Genomic DNA, 17,282 nt, shown 5'->3' with positions numbered 1-17,282 from the left:
TTATTTTATTTAAAATCACTATTAAATAAAGTCCAAAAATAAGATTAAATCAAAAAAATTAAAATCAAAAAATTGTACATCATTGTTCTTCAAGGTTATCCAATCTTCTTCAAGGTTCTTCATCCATGGATGAAATTAACCACTAATTCATGATCTTTGTCCCTTAAATTCACTCACGCGTTGACGGAGAATAAACACATGCACCGATCTACACACTATTTGCAAAAAAAAAATTGTTTTCGAAAATCGGGGTTCGCACGAATTTGGGTTGTTTCTTAATCCTACATAATAAATTTAAATGGACAATCTTAATCAAGGAATGCGAAATATGTGATTATATGTATTCGTAAATCTTAAATTTTCACTTTTTCGATGATCTGGGTTCGTGGAGCAAATCTCGGAAGCAAACGTAAAATATTTTCTTCAAAACCTTGTTTGATCCAAAAAAACGAAGACGAAATTTTAAATCTTATTTTCGTAATAGGTATTCACGAATATGCTAATAGGACATTACCTATTACAAACAATTTTATTGTTTATTCGTCTAAGACCATAAAAAGTTTTGTAATAATATTGAATGCTATGATCATGACTTTTGTGATTATATTTATGTTATCATCAAACAATTTTTATTAGATTATCAATGCAAATTCAATTTAACTATTAATAATTAATCTAAATTACAATGAAGACTTTAACACATTTATTATCAACAGAAGGTTAGTGCATATACATTACATGTCATTACATTATGAAACGATATATGCCAAGCTTAAGTCATAAAGTATTTATTTAGATTTGTAATTCAACTAATTAAATACCACCGAACAATGACCTATGAATTATTTATATAATCTGGCACTAGTGTGGTTTTTGAGAATTAAAAAAAATACTATAATATTATTTTCCAAAAAGATAACTAATCAACAATAATATATATGGGTAATGGTAGGCGTGTCGCGTACCTATCAAAAATAACCTAACAGACCAATACTAATGTAGACTGGCAAGTAAGGGTCGGATCCCAAGAGACTAAGGTTCAAAAATAATTAAATAGACTCGAATTTCTACTAAGCAAGAATCAATTATAATCAATAACTAAAGATCTAAAATTTAGGAAAAATTCGAAAATAAACTAATTAAGATGATTAAATCAAGCAATTAAAAACATCCAAGATCTAGCTTCACCACAACTATTATCGATGCAATTGTAATTCTACCCTTAACATACGATTTCAATTGAACGGGGAAAAGTAAACCCTAATAAATACCAAGGATCTCTCTCGAGTATCAATGGCTTCCCTAACATACAATCAATCCTATTCTCATGGTATCATGCATATTAGAGACATTAAACACATTACTCTCAATTCCCAATTATCAAACCCAACTACTCTCGTGTTGAGAATCAAACCCTAAATTGATTTACTCAAATCCGTTTATACCCAACTCTCGCTGTGATAAAAACAATGGAATAATCGCAATACTATAGTTACGTATAACCTAGCATTGGCATAATCACAATCAATTTAGCAATTCAATTGTTAAAGTTGTCAAAGAATTTAAAGATTTAATTCATGCATCAATAATAATAGGGCTACACTAGATCTTGAATTAAAGAATCTACTCACACATGATTAAAGAAACAAAAACAATAATAAATAATGAAAACATAATTAAATAACAAAGGATGAAAAATAAATACCAAATCTTGAATAAAATTGAAAGTAGAAAGCTTGAATCTTGAATCTTGAATTACAAAACTTAGAAAAATAGATGGAGAACTAGTTCTTAATGAGAGAATAAAAATAATATAAGGCTTAATGAATAATCAAGAAAAAAAAACAAGGCTAAAAAGTATTTATATGAGCCTAAAAAGATAAGAAAAACGGCTAAGCCTTGGCGCACAAGAATCCCAGGAGGCACGGACGTGCCTAGTGTGAGGCACGGACGTGCCTCTCTAAAAACAAAAACGCTGCTGAGTCTGTCTTCCAGGCACGAACGTGCCTGGTGCTGGGCACGAACGTGCCTGCTTCTTTACCAAGGCACGGACGTGCCTCTTCTTCTAGGCACGGACGTGCCTAGGGTCTTCCTTTGGCGCAGCTTCTGGCATAGAGGCACGGACGTGCCTAATGGGGAGGCACGGCCGTGCCTACCTCTAAATTGCCATTTTCTTGACTTTTCTTTAATCTCCAAACTCCATGGGCTTTGACTTACTTTGTGGATCTATAATTCATCCAAATTAGCTCCATTATTCCTGAAAATCATCAAAAACAACAAAACTACCCATAAAAGCATCGGATTATCCAAAGTAGAGCAAAATACGCCAAAACGGACTCAAATACTCAACTAAACTAACAAAACTAACTAAAAACCAACCAAATAATATACACAAAACACGACTTATCAAACTCCCCCAAGCTAAACTAATGCTTGTCCTCAAGCATTTAACCATGAATCACAAGGGAAGAGAATGATAACTCCTCAAACAATCACAATGTGTCATCAAGTTCAAAACCACGATAAAAACGAAATCAAGAATCAACATGTACAAAAACCGCCATTCATCTCATATACTTAGACTTGACAACCAATCTTACCACACATCTCCCCATACCTACTCACACAAACATGAATAGTTCTCACTTTAGTTGTGAAAAATAAAAAACAATAACGCTCATGTGTTTTCGGGGTGAAATATGAAGCCACTCAACCTAAGCATAGCATGCATATCAACTTCACACAACCGGCCTCTTTAGGCTTGCAATGCAACTTTCTCCACTTTTAGTGATTGATGCAAACACGGAAATCATGAAATCCATATTAAGTAAGCTCGGTAGATAAGGGTTGGACGACGTAATTTGGGAATGTGGTGCTCAAAATAAAACAAATCCTAATCCCACTACACATTCAAATGTCGGGTTCAAGCCAACCTTATTTCCTCCAACTTCATACAATATAAACATAGCCCTTTTATTCTTTCTTTCCTTTTTTTTTTCTTTTTTTTTTTTTTACAAAGAGGAGGGAATTAATAAATAAAAACAAATGGAAGAACTCTCAATTTTTCAAAAGCCTTTAAGACCACTTTTCTTTTCTTTCCTTTCTTCCCTTTTCTAATATCCCCTCTTTCTCTTGTTTTCTTTCTTTTTTTTTTTCATTTCGCTTCTTTTTTTTTCAACATCATTCACACTCATAGGTAGGGGTGAAAGTTCGGTATTCGGTTTGGATTACACCCCAAACCGAATCCAAACCGAATTATTTCGGTTTCGGATTTTTGAAACCGAATCCAAACCGAATTTGGATTCAATCCAATCCAATCCAAACCGAAATAATTCGGTTTTGAGAATTAAATCCAATCCAAACCGAAATAATTCGGTTTTGAGAATTAAATCCAATCCAAACCGAATTTTTATGGGCTGCTGTATTAGGCCTTAAAATCTGGGCTTTTTATTGGGCATATAATTTTGGGCCTTTTAAGGCCTAAATTTTGTACCTGTTCCTGAACAAAATTAAAGCATAAATTTTAACATACAACTTTCACAAGTCACAACCATATGCCATACTGCCATAGTAACTAAATTGTCCAGCCATACTGCCATAGACCATAGTAATTAAATACACTTACACATTGTCCACATTGAGACATAAGAACTTAACAAGTCTTAAAACTATCAAAACAGTCCACATGATGAATTGATAATAAAACAGACAAACAGTCCACAAATGAACTAGTTCAACCAACAGGGCAGCTTCATTCTTAGGCTCTTGGCAGAAACTTCAAGTCTTCAATCAATAGGGCAGCTTCATTCTTGGCAGCTAACTCTCAATCAAGCTCAACCAAGTCCGGGTTTTGACCACCAATTGTCATATTCCTCAAGTCTAATAACATTAAAAAAAAATAAACAAGTTACATAATATATATGAAATAATGAAAAAAAATAACATGATAATTGTTGTTTTATGTTACCTTCTTCAAGATCTTCAACTTCTTGTAAACACTCTTCTATATTAGGAAAGGGAGAAGAACGTAGCCAATTTTGAGCACAAACAAGTCCTTCAACGACCCTTGGAGTTAAGGAGCTCCTAAATGGGTCTAGAACCCTACCACCAGTGCTGAATGCACTCTCAGAGGCTACTGTTGAGATAGAGACAGCAAGTATATCACGGGCCATTCTTCCAATTGTTGGAAACCTAGCACTATTAAACTTCCACCACCCCAAAATATCAAAATTTTCACATTCCTCCTCCGTTTCCTCTTCTAAATATTTGTCTAACTCAATTTTTGCTTCTCCATCTTTCTCACACTTATGTTTCTTATACTTACTTTTCAATACCTGAAGCTTCTTTTGTTTGGGAGAAAATTGGGAACTGTCCATACTTGAGGACACTTCCTCCCTAATCACATCACCAGAAGAACCACGATACTCCTCATACAATGCATTCAAAGACTCTTTCAAATTATTCACCAAAACAAATGCATGCTTAGAATCATAAATTTCAATTAACATCCACTCAACATAATCTAACTTATAACGAGGATCAAGCACAACAGCAATAAAAATCAGCATGTTTATTTTCTCCGGATCACCCCAATATTTGTCATATTTCTCCTTCATTTTAGTAGCCATAAGACACATCTCCACATCATCATTTGTCATCAAATCTTTCAAAAGGACAGCAACACTCACCAATTCATGGAAAAATAAATTGGAAGTCACATGCAAAGACCCAGAGACACGCAACGTAAGATCATAAAAGACTTGTAAAAATTCAGAAAACCTTCTGACTGTTTCCCAATCCTCAGAAGTAGGGCAGCCCTTCCCCTCCCTCTCATTTAACTCAATCACATAATGAGGGTCCTCCTCAGAGTACCTCTCAAAAGCATACTCAAACACCAAAGCAGCATCCAACATTAAAAAGGTGGAATTCCACCTAGTAGGCACATCAAGGCACAACAACTTTTTAGAGTTGATTTTTTCTTCCACAACACATTTTTTAAACCTTACCAACCTAGAAGGGGATTGTTTGATGAATCTTACAGCTTGTCTCACACGAGTAATAGACTCATTAACAATTTTCAAGCCATCAGACACAACCAAATTCACAATATGAGCAACACAACGCATATGAAGGAACCGACCCTTAAGAACCCCAGCTTTCCAACCATTTATTTTCCTTCTCATATATCCTATTGCGGTATCATTTGAGCTAGCATTATCAACAGTTATGCAAAATACTTTCTCAAGTTCCCAATCAAGCAAACATTTCTCAATTTCTTTCCCAATTTCCTCCCCCTTATGACTTGATATAGGACAAAAATTCAGAATACGTTTTTGCAAATTCCAGTCATTATCAACAAAGTGAACAGTCAAGCACATGTAATTAATTTGCTGAATAGATGTCCATGTATCGGTTGTTAATGAAACCCTTGAGTTACAATTTTTTAATACCAATTTCAGCTTTCTTTTTTGAGTTAAAAAAGTTTCATAACAATCTTTAGCCACAGTAATTCTGGAAGGGACATGAAATCTAGGCTCCATTACATTACAAAATTTTTTAAAGCCTACTCCCTCAACAAACTTAAAAGGCAATTCATCAACTATAACCATCTCAGATAAAGCTTTTCTAATTACAGTTGGATCATATTTCACATAAGACAATCCACTAGTACAACCACTTTCAATTTTATTGCTTTTGAAAGACAACAAACTTTGTTTTGATTCTTTAGGAGTATTATAGGGGTACTTACGACATCTATTTATATGAGCCCACAATGGACTAGTGCCATTTCTCTTTGTACCACACTTGTATCTCATACCACAGTACTTGCAACGTGCTTCCATTCCAGTGTGTGTTTCTTCCTTGATAAAGTGCTCCCAAACCTCGGAACGATCCTTCATTCTCTTCCTCTTGGGTTTGGATTTTTCATTGTCAGATTCATGCTCCTCAATAGGGACATTCCCTTCAACATTATCCATATTTGTGGACATTCTGATAATCTGATTTAAAACAGAAAAAAGAACTCACTCAATAACCAACAATTTTTATGCAAATCTATGAAAAACAATCAATCTATCACCAGTTCGAGCATAATACAATTCGAGCATAATACAATTTCGAGCATAATACAATTCGAGCATAATAACTATTCAAAGAAAACAATCTATCACCAGTTCGAAAATAACAAAGAAAACATGCAATTCGAGCATAATACTATAATAGAACAACATATATTCTGAACTCTGAAGGAATATCATCAATTCGAGCATAATACAATTCGAGCATAATAACTATTCAAAGAAAACAATCTATCACCAGTTCGAAAATGACAAAGAAAACATGCAATTCGAGCATAATACTATAATAGAACAACATATATTCTGAACTCTGAAGGAATATCATCAATTCGAGCATAATACAATTCGAGCATAATAACTATTCAAAGAAAACAATCTATCACCAGTTCGAAAATAACAAAGAAAACATGCAATTCGAGCAGGAAAAGAGAAGTGCAAGTGAAATCTGAAATTCAAAAATAACAAACATGCAATTCGAGCAGGAAAAGAGAAGTGCAAGTGAAATCTGAAATTCAAAATAACAAAGAAAACATGCAATTCGAGCAGGAAAAGAGAAGTGAAATATGAAATATTGAAATTAAAGCATACCGGAACACTCGAACAGGTGGTCAGCGGCGGCCGGCGTTGGAACACTCGAACGGAACACAGGTGGTGAGAGGGAGAGATGAGGGAAAATCTAGGGTTTTAGTGAGGGAAAGAGATCAGAAACGAAAGAGAAGTGAAATATGAAATATTGAAATTAAAGCATACCGCCATACCGGAACACTCGAACAGGTGGTCAGCGGCGGCCGGCGTTGGAACACTCGAACGGAACACAGCCACAGGTGGTAAGTAGGAAAGCAGGAAGTAGTGAGGTGGTGGATTGGTGGTGGTGGACGAACGGAGTGACTGAGTGAGGTGGTGAGAGGGAGAGATGAGGGAAAATCTAGGGTTTTACTTTTAGTGAGGGAAACGGCTGAGATTCTGAGAAATGGGCTTATAAATTTAGGGTTTGAGTATATATACGTAGGAAAATGGGCTGAGAAATGGGGCTTATTTCGGTTCGGTGTTCGGTTTTCGGTTTTTAAAATCCCAAAACCGAATCCAAACCGATATAATTCGGTTTTCATTTTCTCAAACCGATCCAAACCGAAAACCGAACAAAACCGAACCGAATTGCTTATTCGGTTCGGTTTGGTTCGGTTTTCGGTTTTTATCCAAACTACTTTCACCCCTACTCATAGGGCTTAACAAATGTAAAACACCTTCAAAATAAACCTAGAAAAATAGCTCTAAAGCTTTAAATGTAGGGTATCAAGAAGGGGTTAATTGGCTCAAATTGGTTCAACCTACGGGTGAATGTAAAATAAAAAAAAAATAAATAAAAACAAAAAGAAAAAACATGAAGGCCTAGAATGTGGAGGCTCTAAATTCTACAAGGGAATTTCAATCATCTTTTCGCGACATGCATCATAAAGTCTCAAATAGTCAAAAAGCAAGACCAAGAATTCGATTATATGAAGGATAATCTAATCACACAAGAAGAAACATGACTGAGGTAGAGTGAAATCAGTCAAATAAGGCTCAAGACTCTCACCGGGTACACAAACTATTCACATAAGTAGAGCGGGGAGACCATCCTGGCCACTACCTAGCTCAATTCCAAGCACATCAATGAATAGGTTTTCGAAAACTCTTTTTTTTTTCAAAAAGCACACATATGTGATTATAATCATAGAAGCATAGTCATGCAATGGCATATTATTCGACACTAGGAAGAAATAAACTACCCAAAAACTGAAATAAAACTAATATATACATGGTGAAAAGCAAATCCTCCCCCAAGCTAAACTATACATTGTCCTCAATGTATGCATAAATCAAGGCAAATAAACAAGGGGAAGGGAAAGACAAACTACTGATCAGGAGGGGTGGGGGGGGGGGGGGAAACCATACCTCGGGTCGGTACTAGGACCGCCCTGGAAGTGCTGTCTCATCATGCCCCCTATATCATAGAACTCAGACTGGAAGGCGGCAAGTTGATCTCGCAGGTCGCCGAAGGTGGTCGCCATGCTATCATGGGACATCGACAAATTTGTGACCGCTCTCTGGGTCTCATTGAAGTCCCTTCTCAAGTCACCCATGCCTAGCACGACATGGTTGAGATCGGCCCTCATGGAGGCTATTTGCTCCTCCAAAGTAGGTGGGGCGTGGGTCTCCTGATGTGGAGCATCTTGCTCCATGTGTGCATGTCCCTCACCACCATATGCACGCCCTTGTCCTCCATAAGCATTCCCCTCACCACAAGGCAACTGGACTCCTTCCCCCATAGGCATCGGGACTCCCTACCCAGTCTGTGGTGGCCACATGAAATCAGGAGGGATAATCCATGTATCCCTCTCGGTCACCTGAGGGATCCCGAACTTCGGGAGGTAAGCATAAGGGACCGGTCGGGGCAGAGTGGGGAGGCCGACCAACCACACAAAACCTTGGGCGTTTCGGCGCCTCTTCACCCAGCACATCTGCTGGAAGCTCTGAAAGCTCATCGTGGTGGGGCCTCCAACCCTGTACTGGTCGATACCTGCCCAATCCTGCACATAGCCAACAACCAACAAAGAAAGCATACCACCTAAAGCAATCTCCCCAGATCCCATGGCTACATTATATAGGTGGTCTAAAAACCATGCCCCAGGGTTAATCATGTCTTCTGCCTCAGTGGGGTCGGGGTGGCAAAGCAAATGCCATAGAAAATAGAGTCCCTTGGCCGAGCAAACTCCTCCTGTGTTACATCTAGCAAAAAGGGTCCAGGAAAAGAGTCGGCAAATAAGTCTCATGGCCGGGTGGATTATACATGAGGTCTTAGAATGGCTAGGGTCGTAGTCATCTAGCCCAGTCAAATCCCGCCACATGTTAAGGTCACTGTAGCCAGTCAACCTACTGTAGTTTGGCCTACCTATTTGGCCGAAGGTGGAGAAGCCTAACAAGACATTAACCTCCCTCACCGTAAGGGTGTGACGTTCACCAAACAAGTTGAAAGAAACGTCCCTAGGAGTGTGGCCGTCCGGTCTACGGCGGACCTCTAAGGTAGAAAGGAACTCATAGGTGATATTGGAGTAGGTGTTGGCATGTTTGGCTAAGAAACCGTCCCAACCTAGTCGGTTAAGAATGCGTTGAACCTCACCTCCCATACCCAAGCTTTCCATGGCCTCTTGGTCAAAAAACCGCGTAGGCACTAAGGGTCGTGATCTAATGCGAAGAAAATTGTTTAAGTGTTCTTCATTACCCTTAAAATCAATCCCAAAAGTCTCGATGGGTGGGATATGGGCAAGTGGTGTAGGAGAAGGTTGTGGAACGGTTGGGGTTCTAAGGCCTTTGGTAGAGGTGTTCCTAGGCCTATTTCTTCTTCGGTGAGACGAGGATGCCATGAGTTCAGTTAACAATCAATGTATAACAACTCAAGCACACAAACAAGCAATCAATCAACCACAATTTCACAAAGGTTCACAATAATTCAACAATACTCCAACAATGCTTCAAGATTAATAGTGGTTTTTCAGTCACACTACACCAAAATATAATCACAAATATCCAAACAAAAAGAACCAACCAAACACGATTAACAATCTCTAACAATTTTTTATGAACAATTTATAACAATTTATTCATGAAAACCTAGAGAGAGAGTGTGAGAAAAAGGGTTACCCAAGGTATGGTGGGTGTTGGATGCCCACGAATGATCCAAAATTGACGTATATAGAACCCTTGAATCCCTTCCTTGCCTTCCAATTGCTCCAAAGAACTTTAAATCAAAAAGCCCCAAATTGATTTTTTTGAATCTAGGGTTCTTGAAAAATTGGGCAAAATTGTGTTTGGGATGATTTTTGTTGATAATGGAGTGTGAGAATTAAGTATAAAGATGAGAAAGTTGAAGATTATGTAAAAATTTGTGAGTTTGGGTGATGGATTGAAGAGGGGAAGGCCGAAAGTCTTGAGTGAAAGGAGAGGAGAGAGAAGCTCTTGAGTTTGAAAGTGGGGGAATTGTGGATGAAGAATGGGGCCCGTGCCTATGTTTCGGGGGGGGGGGGGGGCACGGACGTGCCTTCTGAGAGGCATGGACGTGCCTCTTCAGAAATCGAGTTTCAAAAACAATCTGCCTCAGGGGCACGGACGTGCCTCTGAGCAGGCACGGACGTGCCTCTTATGCATTTTTTTTTATTTTTAAAATAATAAAAAAAAATAAGTACGGAAAACTGAGGCACGGACGTGCCTCTCTAAACCTTCATCCCCCAAAACTTTCTGCCTCAGAGGCACGGACGTGCCTCTTCAGGGGCACGGACGTGCCTCTGCAGAAATTTGTTTTTCTCTTTTTCCTTCCTTTTGACGCTTTTCCTCCTTGTTTCTTCTTCTTTTTGCTCACTTTTCAGCTAAATAAAAACCACAAACAACTCAAAAACTAAAACACAAGGATCAAACCAAAGAAATCAAAACAAAACAAAGAAAATAAAAATAAAAAAAAGAAAAATAACGAACTAAAAGTGAAAACTAGAGAATGGGTTGCCTCCCATTTAGCGCTTGTTTATGAGGTATTTAGCTCGACCGTATGGCTTCTCATGGGCTTGGTGATGGGGACGAGAGTGTGATATCCACCCCCTCATCGATGGGATCACCGACTCGGTAGTGCTTCACTCGTTGTCCATTGACTTTGAAGGGTTCCCCTCTTGTGTTTTCTAACTCAATCGTGCCATAGGGGAAAACTTTTCTAATCTTGAATGGTTCCGACCATCTAGACCGAAGCTTTCCAGGGAATAATTTCAACCTAGAGTTGAAAAGAAGGACTTGATCCCCTTCTTTGAACTCCCTTCTCACAAGATTCTTGTCATGCCACCTTTTTGTCTTCTCTTTATACAGCTTCGAACTCTCGTAAGCATCAAGGCGAAGCTCATCCAATTCGTTGAGTTGCAACAACCTATTCTCTCCCGCTGCTTTGGCATCAAAGTTCAAGCTTTTTATGGCCCAGAATGCCCTGTGTTCTAGCTCAACGGGGAGATGACATGCTTTACCATAGACAAGCCTGTATGGGGTCATACCAATTGGTGTTTTGAAGGCCGTTCGGTACGCCCATAGTGCATCGTCTAGCTTCACAGACCAGTCCTTTCTTGTTCGCGCAACAGTTTTCTCTATGATGGACTTGATCTCTCGGTTAGACACTTCTACCTGGCCACTTGTCTGTGGGTGATAACCAATTCCAAGCTTGTGGTGCACTCCATATTTTTTCAACATCGCCTCAAATCGATGCTCCAAAAAGTGTGTTCCCCTGTCACTGATCAAAACACGTGGTAAACCAAAACGAGGGAAAATAACTTTCTTGAAAAACTTGCTTACCACACGAGCATCATTGGTTGGAGTAGCTATTGCTTCCACCCACTTTGAAACGTAATCGACAGCTAGCAATATGTAACGGTTGCCATGGGAGGAGGGAAACGGACCCATGAAATCTATCCCCCACACATCAAACAACTCGACCTCGAGTATGTTATTAAGTGGCATCTCGTTCTTCTTGGAAATCGTGCCTGTCCGTTGGCATCTATCACATGCCTTGACATAAGCATAAATATCTTTGAACATCGTAGGCCAGTAAAATCCACAATGCAAAACCTTAGCAACTGTTCTCGAGGGGCCTGCATGTCCACCACAAGGTAGGTCATGGAAATGTGAAATAATATTACTAATCTCGGTTTCTGGAACGCATCTACGGATCATGGTATCTGCGCATTCCTTGTAGAGGAAGGGGTCGTCCCAGTGGTATATCCTTGCTTCAGAAAAGAATTTCTTCTTTTGTTGAGAAGAATAGCCATGAGGCATTGTACCTGTGGAGAGAAAATTAGCTAAGTCAGCAAACCAAGGGGATTTAGTCTGTAATAAAGCTAATAAATGTTCAGCAGGAAAAGAATCATCAAAAGGGATATCATCTCCATCTTCAGGGTCAAGGAGAAGATGGGAAAGATGGTCTGCAACGACATTCTATGTTCCTTTGGTATCCCTGATTTCGATGTTGTAATCCTGTAGCTGGAGAATCCATCGAATCAACCTTGGTTTGGCATGTGTCTTGGTCATCAAGTACTACAATGCTGCATGATCTGTATGAATGATGACCTTGGAACCTACCAAATAAGAATGAAACTTGTCAATAGCATATATAACTGCTAACATCTCTTTTTCAGTTGTGGCATAATTCATTTGAGCAGAGCTTAAAGTCTTGCTATCATAGTATATGGAATAAAGCTTCTTCTCCTTACTTTGCCCCAATACGGCTCCCACCGCATAATCACTAGCATCGCACATGATCTCAAACGGCAGACTCCAATCTGGGGGTTGCATGACTGGAGCAGTGATTAAAGCTTCCTTCAACCTGTTAAAAGCTTCAAGACAAGAATCAGAAAAGACAAAAGGGACATCCTTAGCCAATAGCTCAGTTAAAAGTCTAGCAATTTTCGAAAAATCCTTAATAAAACGCCGATAAAAACCCGCGTGACCAAGGAAGCTTCGAACTCCTTTTACAGAGTTAGGGGGTGGTAAGCGCTCTATAACCTCTATTTTGGCCTTATCAACCTCAATCCCTTTATTAGACACAACATGACCTAAAACAATTCCCTGTTGAACCATAAAATGGCATTTCTCCCAGTTTAAGATTAGATGAACTTCTTTACATCTTTGGAGTACCTTTTTTAGATTTTCAAGACATACATCAAAGGTTGTTCCATAGACAGAGAAATCGTCCATAAATACTTCCATAGAGTTTTCTATGAGTCCTAAGAAAATTGCCATCATACATCGCTGAAAAGTGGCAGGAGCATTACATAATCCAAATGGCATCCTGCGATATGCAAAGGTGCCATATGGACATGTGAAAGTAGTCTTTTCCTGGTCACAAGGACGGATGGGAATTTGAAAGAAACCTGAATATCCATCCAAGTAACAGAAAAAGGAATGTTTTGCCAACCTTTCAAGCATCTGGTCGATAAAGGGTAAGGGGAAGTGATCCTTCAAGGTGGCCTTATTCAACTTCCTATAATCTATACACATTCGCAATCCTGTGACAGTTCTAGTGGAGACTGGCTCACCCTTGTCATTCTTAACAACGGTCATACCTCCCTTCTTTGGTACTACTTGTACAGGGCTAACCCACTTACTATCAGAGATAGGGTAGATTATACTTGCAGCAAGCAATTTCAGAACCTCTTTTTTAACTACCTCCATCATGTTAGGATTAAGTCTTCGTTGAGGTTCTACAAAAGAGGCATGATCGTTCTCAAGAATGATCTTATGCATACAAAAAGAAGGATTAATGCCCTTGATATCATCAATGGTGTACCCAATGACACATTTATATGTTTTCAAAACGTTGAGCAATTGCTCCAATTCTGTGTCCTTGAGTTCAGCATTGACAATAACGGGATATGAATTATTTGGACCAAGATATGCATATTTTAAGTTAGAGGGGAGGGGTTTCAACTCTACCTCGGGAGGCTTAGAACTCTCCCCAATACTCATTGCTTCCAATGTCTCTCTGATCGGGTTCCGATTTGGATTGGCCTTTGCTTCATTAAGTAACCTGGTATACTCCTTAGACTGCCAATATCCATTATCATCTTCCTTCCCTAAAAGCACTTGTTCGAGGGCATCATCATTCCGATTCAAGGGAAGTTGCTCGTTCTGCAGCTCATCGAGCACATCAACCTGACAAACAGTGTCTCCCATAGAAGGGGCACCCATAACATTCAAAAGTGAGTATTCCAATTTCTCATCACCTACTTCAAAAGTAATCTTACCTTTCTTCATATCAATAATTGCACCTGCAGTAGCTAAGAAAGGTCTACCAAGTATAATTGGAACATTCACATCTTCATCCATCTCCATTACAACAAAATCACAGGGAATGAAAAACTTACCTACTCGGAGGGGTACATCCTCAAGTACACCCAAAGGAAACTTCACTAACCTGTCTGCAAGTTGCAGAGATATGCGTGTGGGTTTGAGTTCACCCATCTGCAACTTATTGCATATTCACAGTGGCATGAGGCTCACACTTGCACCTAGGTCACATAGCGCCCTGTTGATCTCAATATCTCCAAGCTTCACTGGAATTGAGTAGCTACCTGGATCTCCTAATTTCTTAGGGAGAGTGTTCTGCAAAATAGCACTGCACTCTGTATTCAAAGCAACTGTAGTATTCTCTGCTAATTTCCTCTTATTAGATAGCATATCTTTCAAAAATTTTGCATAGGAAGGCATTTCAGATATGGCATCTAGAAATGGAATATTAATATGAAGCTTTTTAAGTACATCGAGGAACTTACTGAAATTTTTCTCAAGTTTAGCTTGTGCTAACCTTTGAGGAAAAGGAACCTTAGGCACATACGGAGCAAGTGGCTTTGGTGGTGCTCCCTTTGAATCATCTTCGACCCTAGAGTTGTCAACTTCCTTCTCTCTTGCACCTGCTTCGTCAACAACCTCCCTTGATGGCTCCATGGTAGGAGGATCTTCCAATTGCTTTCCACTCCTCAGGGTAACAACATTCATTTGGCCTTTTTGAGATTGTTCAGTCTAGCCCGGGAAGGTTCCTGGAGTCTTTAGGGCTTGGCTAAATTGGTTGGCCAATTGGCTTATCTGATTCTCCATAAGTTTACCTTGAGCCTGCAACTGTTGGATAGAGCTATTTTGATGTTGGATGGCACTGTTTGTTGCGGTTATAAAGCTCTCTAATGTCACCTCTAGGCTTGATTTCTGAGGTTGTTGTTGCATTGGTTGTTGGGCATTGGTTGTTTTCTGTTGGAAACCAGGAGGTGGTTGGTTGTAGGTGTTGGATGGAGGTGGTGGTGGAGGGTTTTGTTGTGCTTGGGAATTTTTGTATGAGAAGTTAGGATGGTGTTTCCATCCTTCATTGTAGGTGTTGGAATAATGGTCATAAGGTCTCTTTGGGTTAGAGGAGTAGAAAGCATTGGCTTGCTCGATTGACATCTCTTCTGTATTCTGCAAAATCTGTGGGCAATCTGGAGCAACATGACCCTGCACATGACATAACTGACACAACTCCTGTGGGGTGTTAGAAGTTCCTGCTTGGAACTTATCAAACCTGCTTATTAGTGCTTGAACAGAACTAGTTAACATAGTTAAAGCATCAACATCAAGTTTACCTCCCTTTTTCACAGTGTTTCGGCCTCCAGGATGATAGTTATCATTAGCCGCCATCTTCTCTATGAGCTCCCTAGCTTCGGTGGGGTTCTTTGTCAAGAGAGAACCTCCTGACGCAGCATCTATGTAAATACGGAATTCATGAGTCATGCCATTGTAAAAGGTTTGCATCAAAATCCAATCTGGAATGCCATGGTGAGGGCATTGTCTCTGCAATCTTTTAAATCTCCTCCAAGCCTCATAGAGAGACTCATCATCTGACTGCTTAAAAGTTTGTAGCTCATTCCTCAATCTTGCAGTCTTCTCATTCCCTAAAAACTTCATTAGGAAGGCTTTCACTAACTTGTCCCATGTATCGAACGAGCCAGTACCTTCATCTCTTAACCACTCCTTTGCCCTGTCTCGAAGTGAGGAGGGGAAAAGGCGTAGTCTGATTGCATCATCTGTAACACCATTCAACTTCATAGTGTCACATTTCTCCAAAAAACTATCTATATGGCTTACGGGGCAATCGTGTGGTAGCCCTGCAAATGAATCATTGGAGATGAACTGTATGAATTGTGGCTTGAGCTCGAAATGCTGAGCCGTGACTGGTGGTCTTATGATGCTTGAAAGGACTCCGGTAGTCGTATCAGGAATACCGTACTCCAAAAGGGATTTCGTTGGTTGGTCTACCATGTTTCAATTGGCTTGATTTCTCCTTCTTCTTCTACCTGCCCGTCTTCTTGCGGTTGCTTCGATTTTAGAATCAAAAGGTGCTAGACCTTCTGAACCTGAGCTTTGTGTGGGCATGCAACAAGAAAACTAGAGAAAAAGTATCAAAAACACAAGAGAAAATAGCCGAAGCAACGAAATAAGCCTAGCAAAAATGAATCACAATTAATCTAATGAAACCGTTAGTCCCCGGAAACGGCGCCAAAATTTGGTAGGCGTGTCACGTACCTATCAAAAATAACCTAACAGACCAATACTAATGTAGACTGGCAAGTAAGGGTCGGATCCCAAGAGACTAAGGTTCAAAAATAATTAAATAGACTCGAATTTCTACTAAGCAAGAATCAATTATAATCAATAACTAAAGATCTAAAATTTAGGAAAAATTCGAAAATAAACTAATTAAGATGATTAAATCAAGCAATTAAAAACATCCAAGATCTAGCTTCACCACAACTATTATCGATGCAATTGTAATTCTACCCTTAACATACGATTTCAATTGAACGGGGAAAAGTAAACCCTAATAAATACCAAGGATCTCTCTCGAGTATCAATGGCTTCCCTAACATACAATCAATCCTATTCTCATGGTATCATGCATATTAGAGACATTAAACACATTACTCTCACTTCCCAATTATCAAACCCAACTACTCTCGTGTTGAGAATCAAACCCTAAATTGATTTACTCAAATCCGTTTATACCCAACTTTCGCTGTGATAAAAACAATGGAATAATCGCAATACTATAGTTACATCTAACCTAGCATTGGCATAATCACAATAATTTTAGCAATTCAATTGTTAAAGTTGTCAAAGAATTTAAAGATTTAATTCATGCATCAATAATAATAGGGCTACACTAGATCTTGAATTAAAGAATCTACTCACACATGATTAAAGAAACAAAAACAATAATAAATAATGAAAACATAATTAAATAACAAAGGATGAAAAATAAATACCAAATCTTGAATAAAGTTGAAAGTAGAAAGCTTGAATCTTGAATCTTGAATTACAAAACTTAGAAAAATAGATGGAGAACTAGTTCTTAATGAGAGAATAAAAATAATATAAGGCTTAATGAATAATCAAGAAAAAAAACAAGGCTAAAAAGTATTTATATGAGCCTAAAAAGATAATAAAAACGGCTAAGCCTTGGCGCACAAGAATCCCAGGAGGCACGGACGTGCCTCTCTAAAAACAAAAACGCTGCTGAGTCTGTCTTCCAAGCATGGACGTGCCTGGTGCTGGGCACGGACGTGCCTGCTTCTTTACCTAGGCACGGACGTGCCTCTTCTGCTAGGCACGGACGTG

At 39.0% G+C, this 17,282-nt stretch overlaps 2 protein-coding genes across 2 annotated transcripts; both read right to left on the bottom strand.

Moving 5' to 3' along the window:
- Positions 1–14,120: 14,120 nt before the first annotated feature.
- Positions 14,121–14,636, bottom strand: LOC110692016. The gene has a single exon (XM_021869009.1). The coding sequence runs from the start codon at positions 14,634–14,636 to the stop codon at positions 14,121–14,123; it is 516 nt and encodes a 171-aa protein (XP_021724701.1).
- A 24-nt stretch (positions 14,637–14,660) lies between these two features.
- On the bottom strand, positions 14,661–15,926 carry LOC110692015. Its single transcript, XM_021869008.1, has one exon. The coding sequence runs from the start codon at positions 15,924–15,926 to the stop codon at positions 14,661–14,663; it is 1,266 nt and encodes a 421-aa protein (XP_021724700.1).
- Positions 15,927–17,282: the final 1,356 nt, after the last annotated feature.

Source organism: Chenopodium quinoa, unplaced genomic scaffold, assembly GCF_001683475.1.
Source record: "Chenopodium quinoa cultivar QQ74 unplaced genomic scaffold, ASM168347v1, whole genome shotgun sequence".
In the NCBI taxonomy this organism is placed as follows: Eukaryota; Viridiplantae; Streptophyta; class Magnoliopsida; order Caryophyllales; family Amaranthaceae; genus Chenopodium; species Chenopodium quinoa.
The sequence above is the reverse complement of the archived record's forward strand: the minus strand, read 5'-3'. Positions and strand labels throughout refer to the sequence as shown.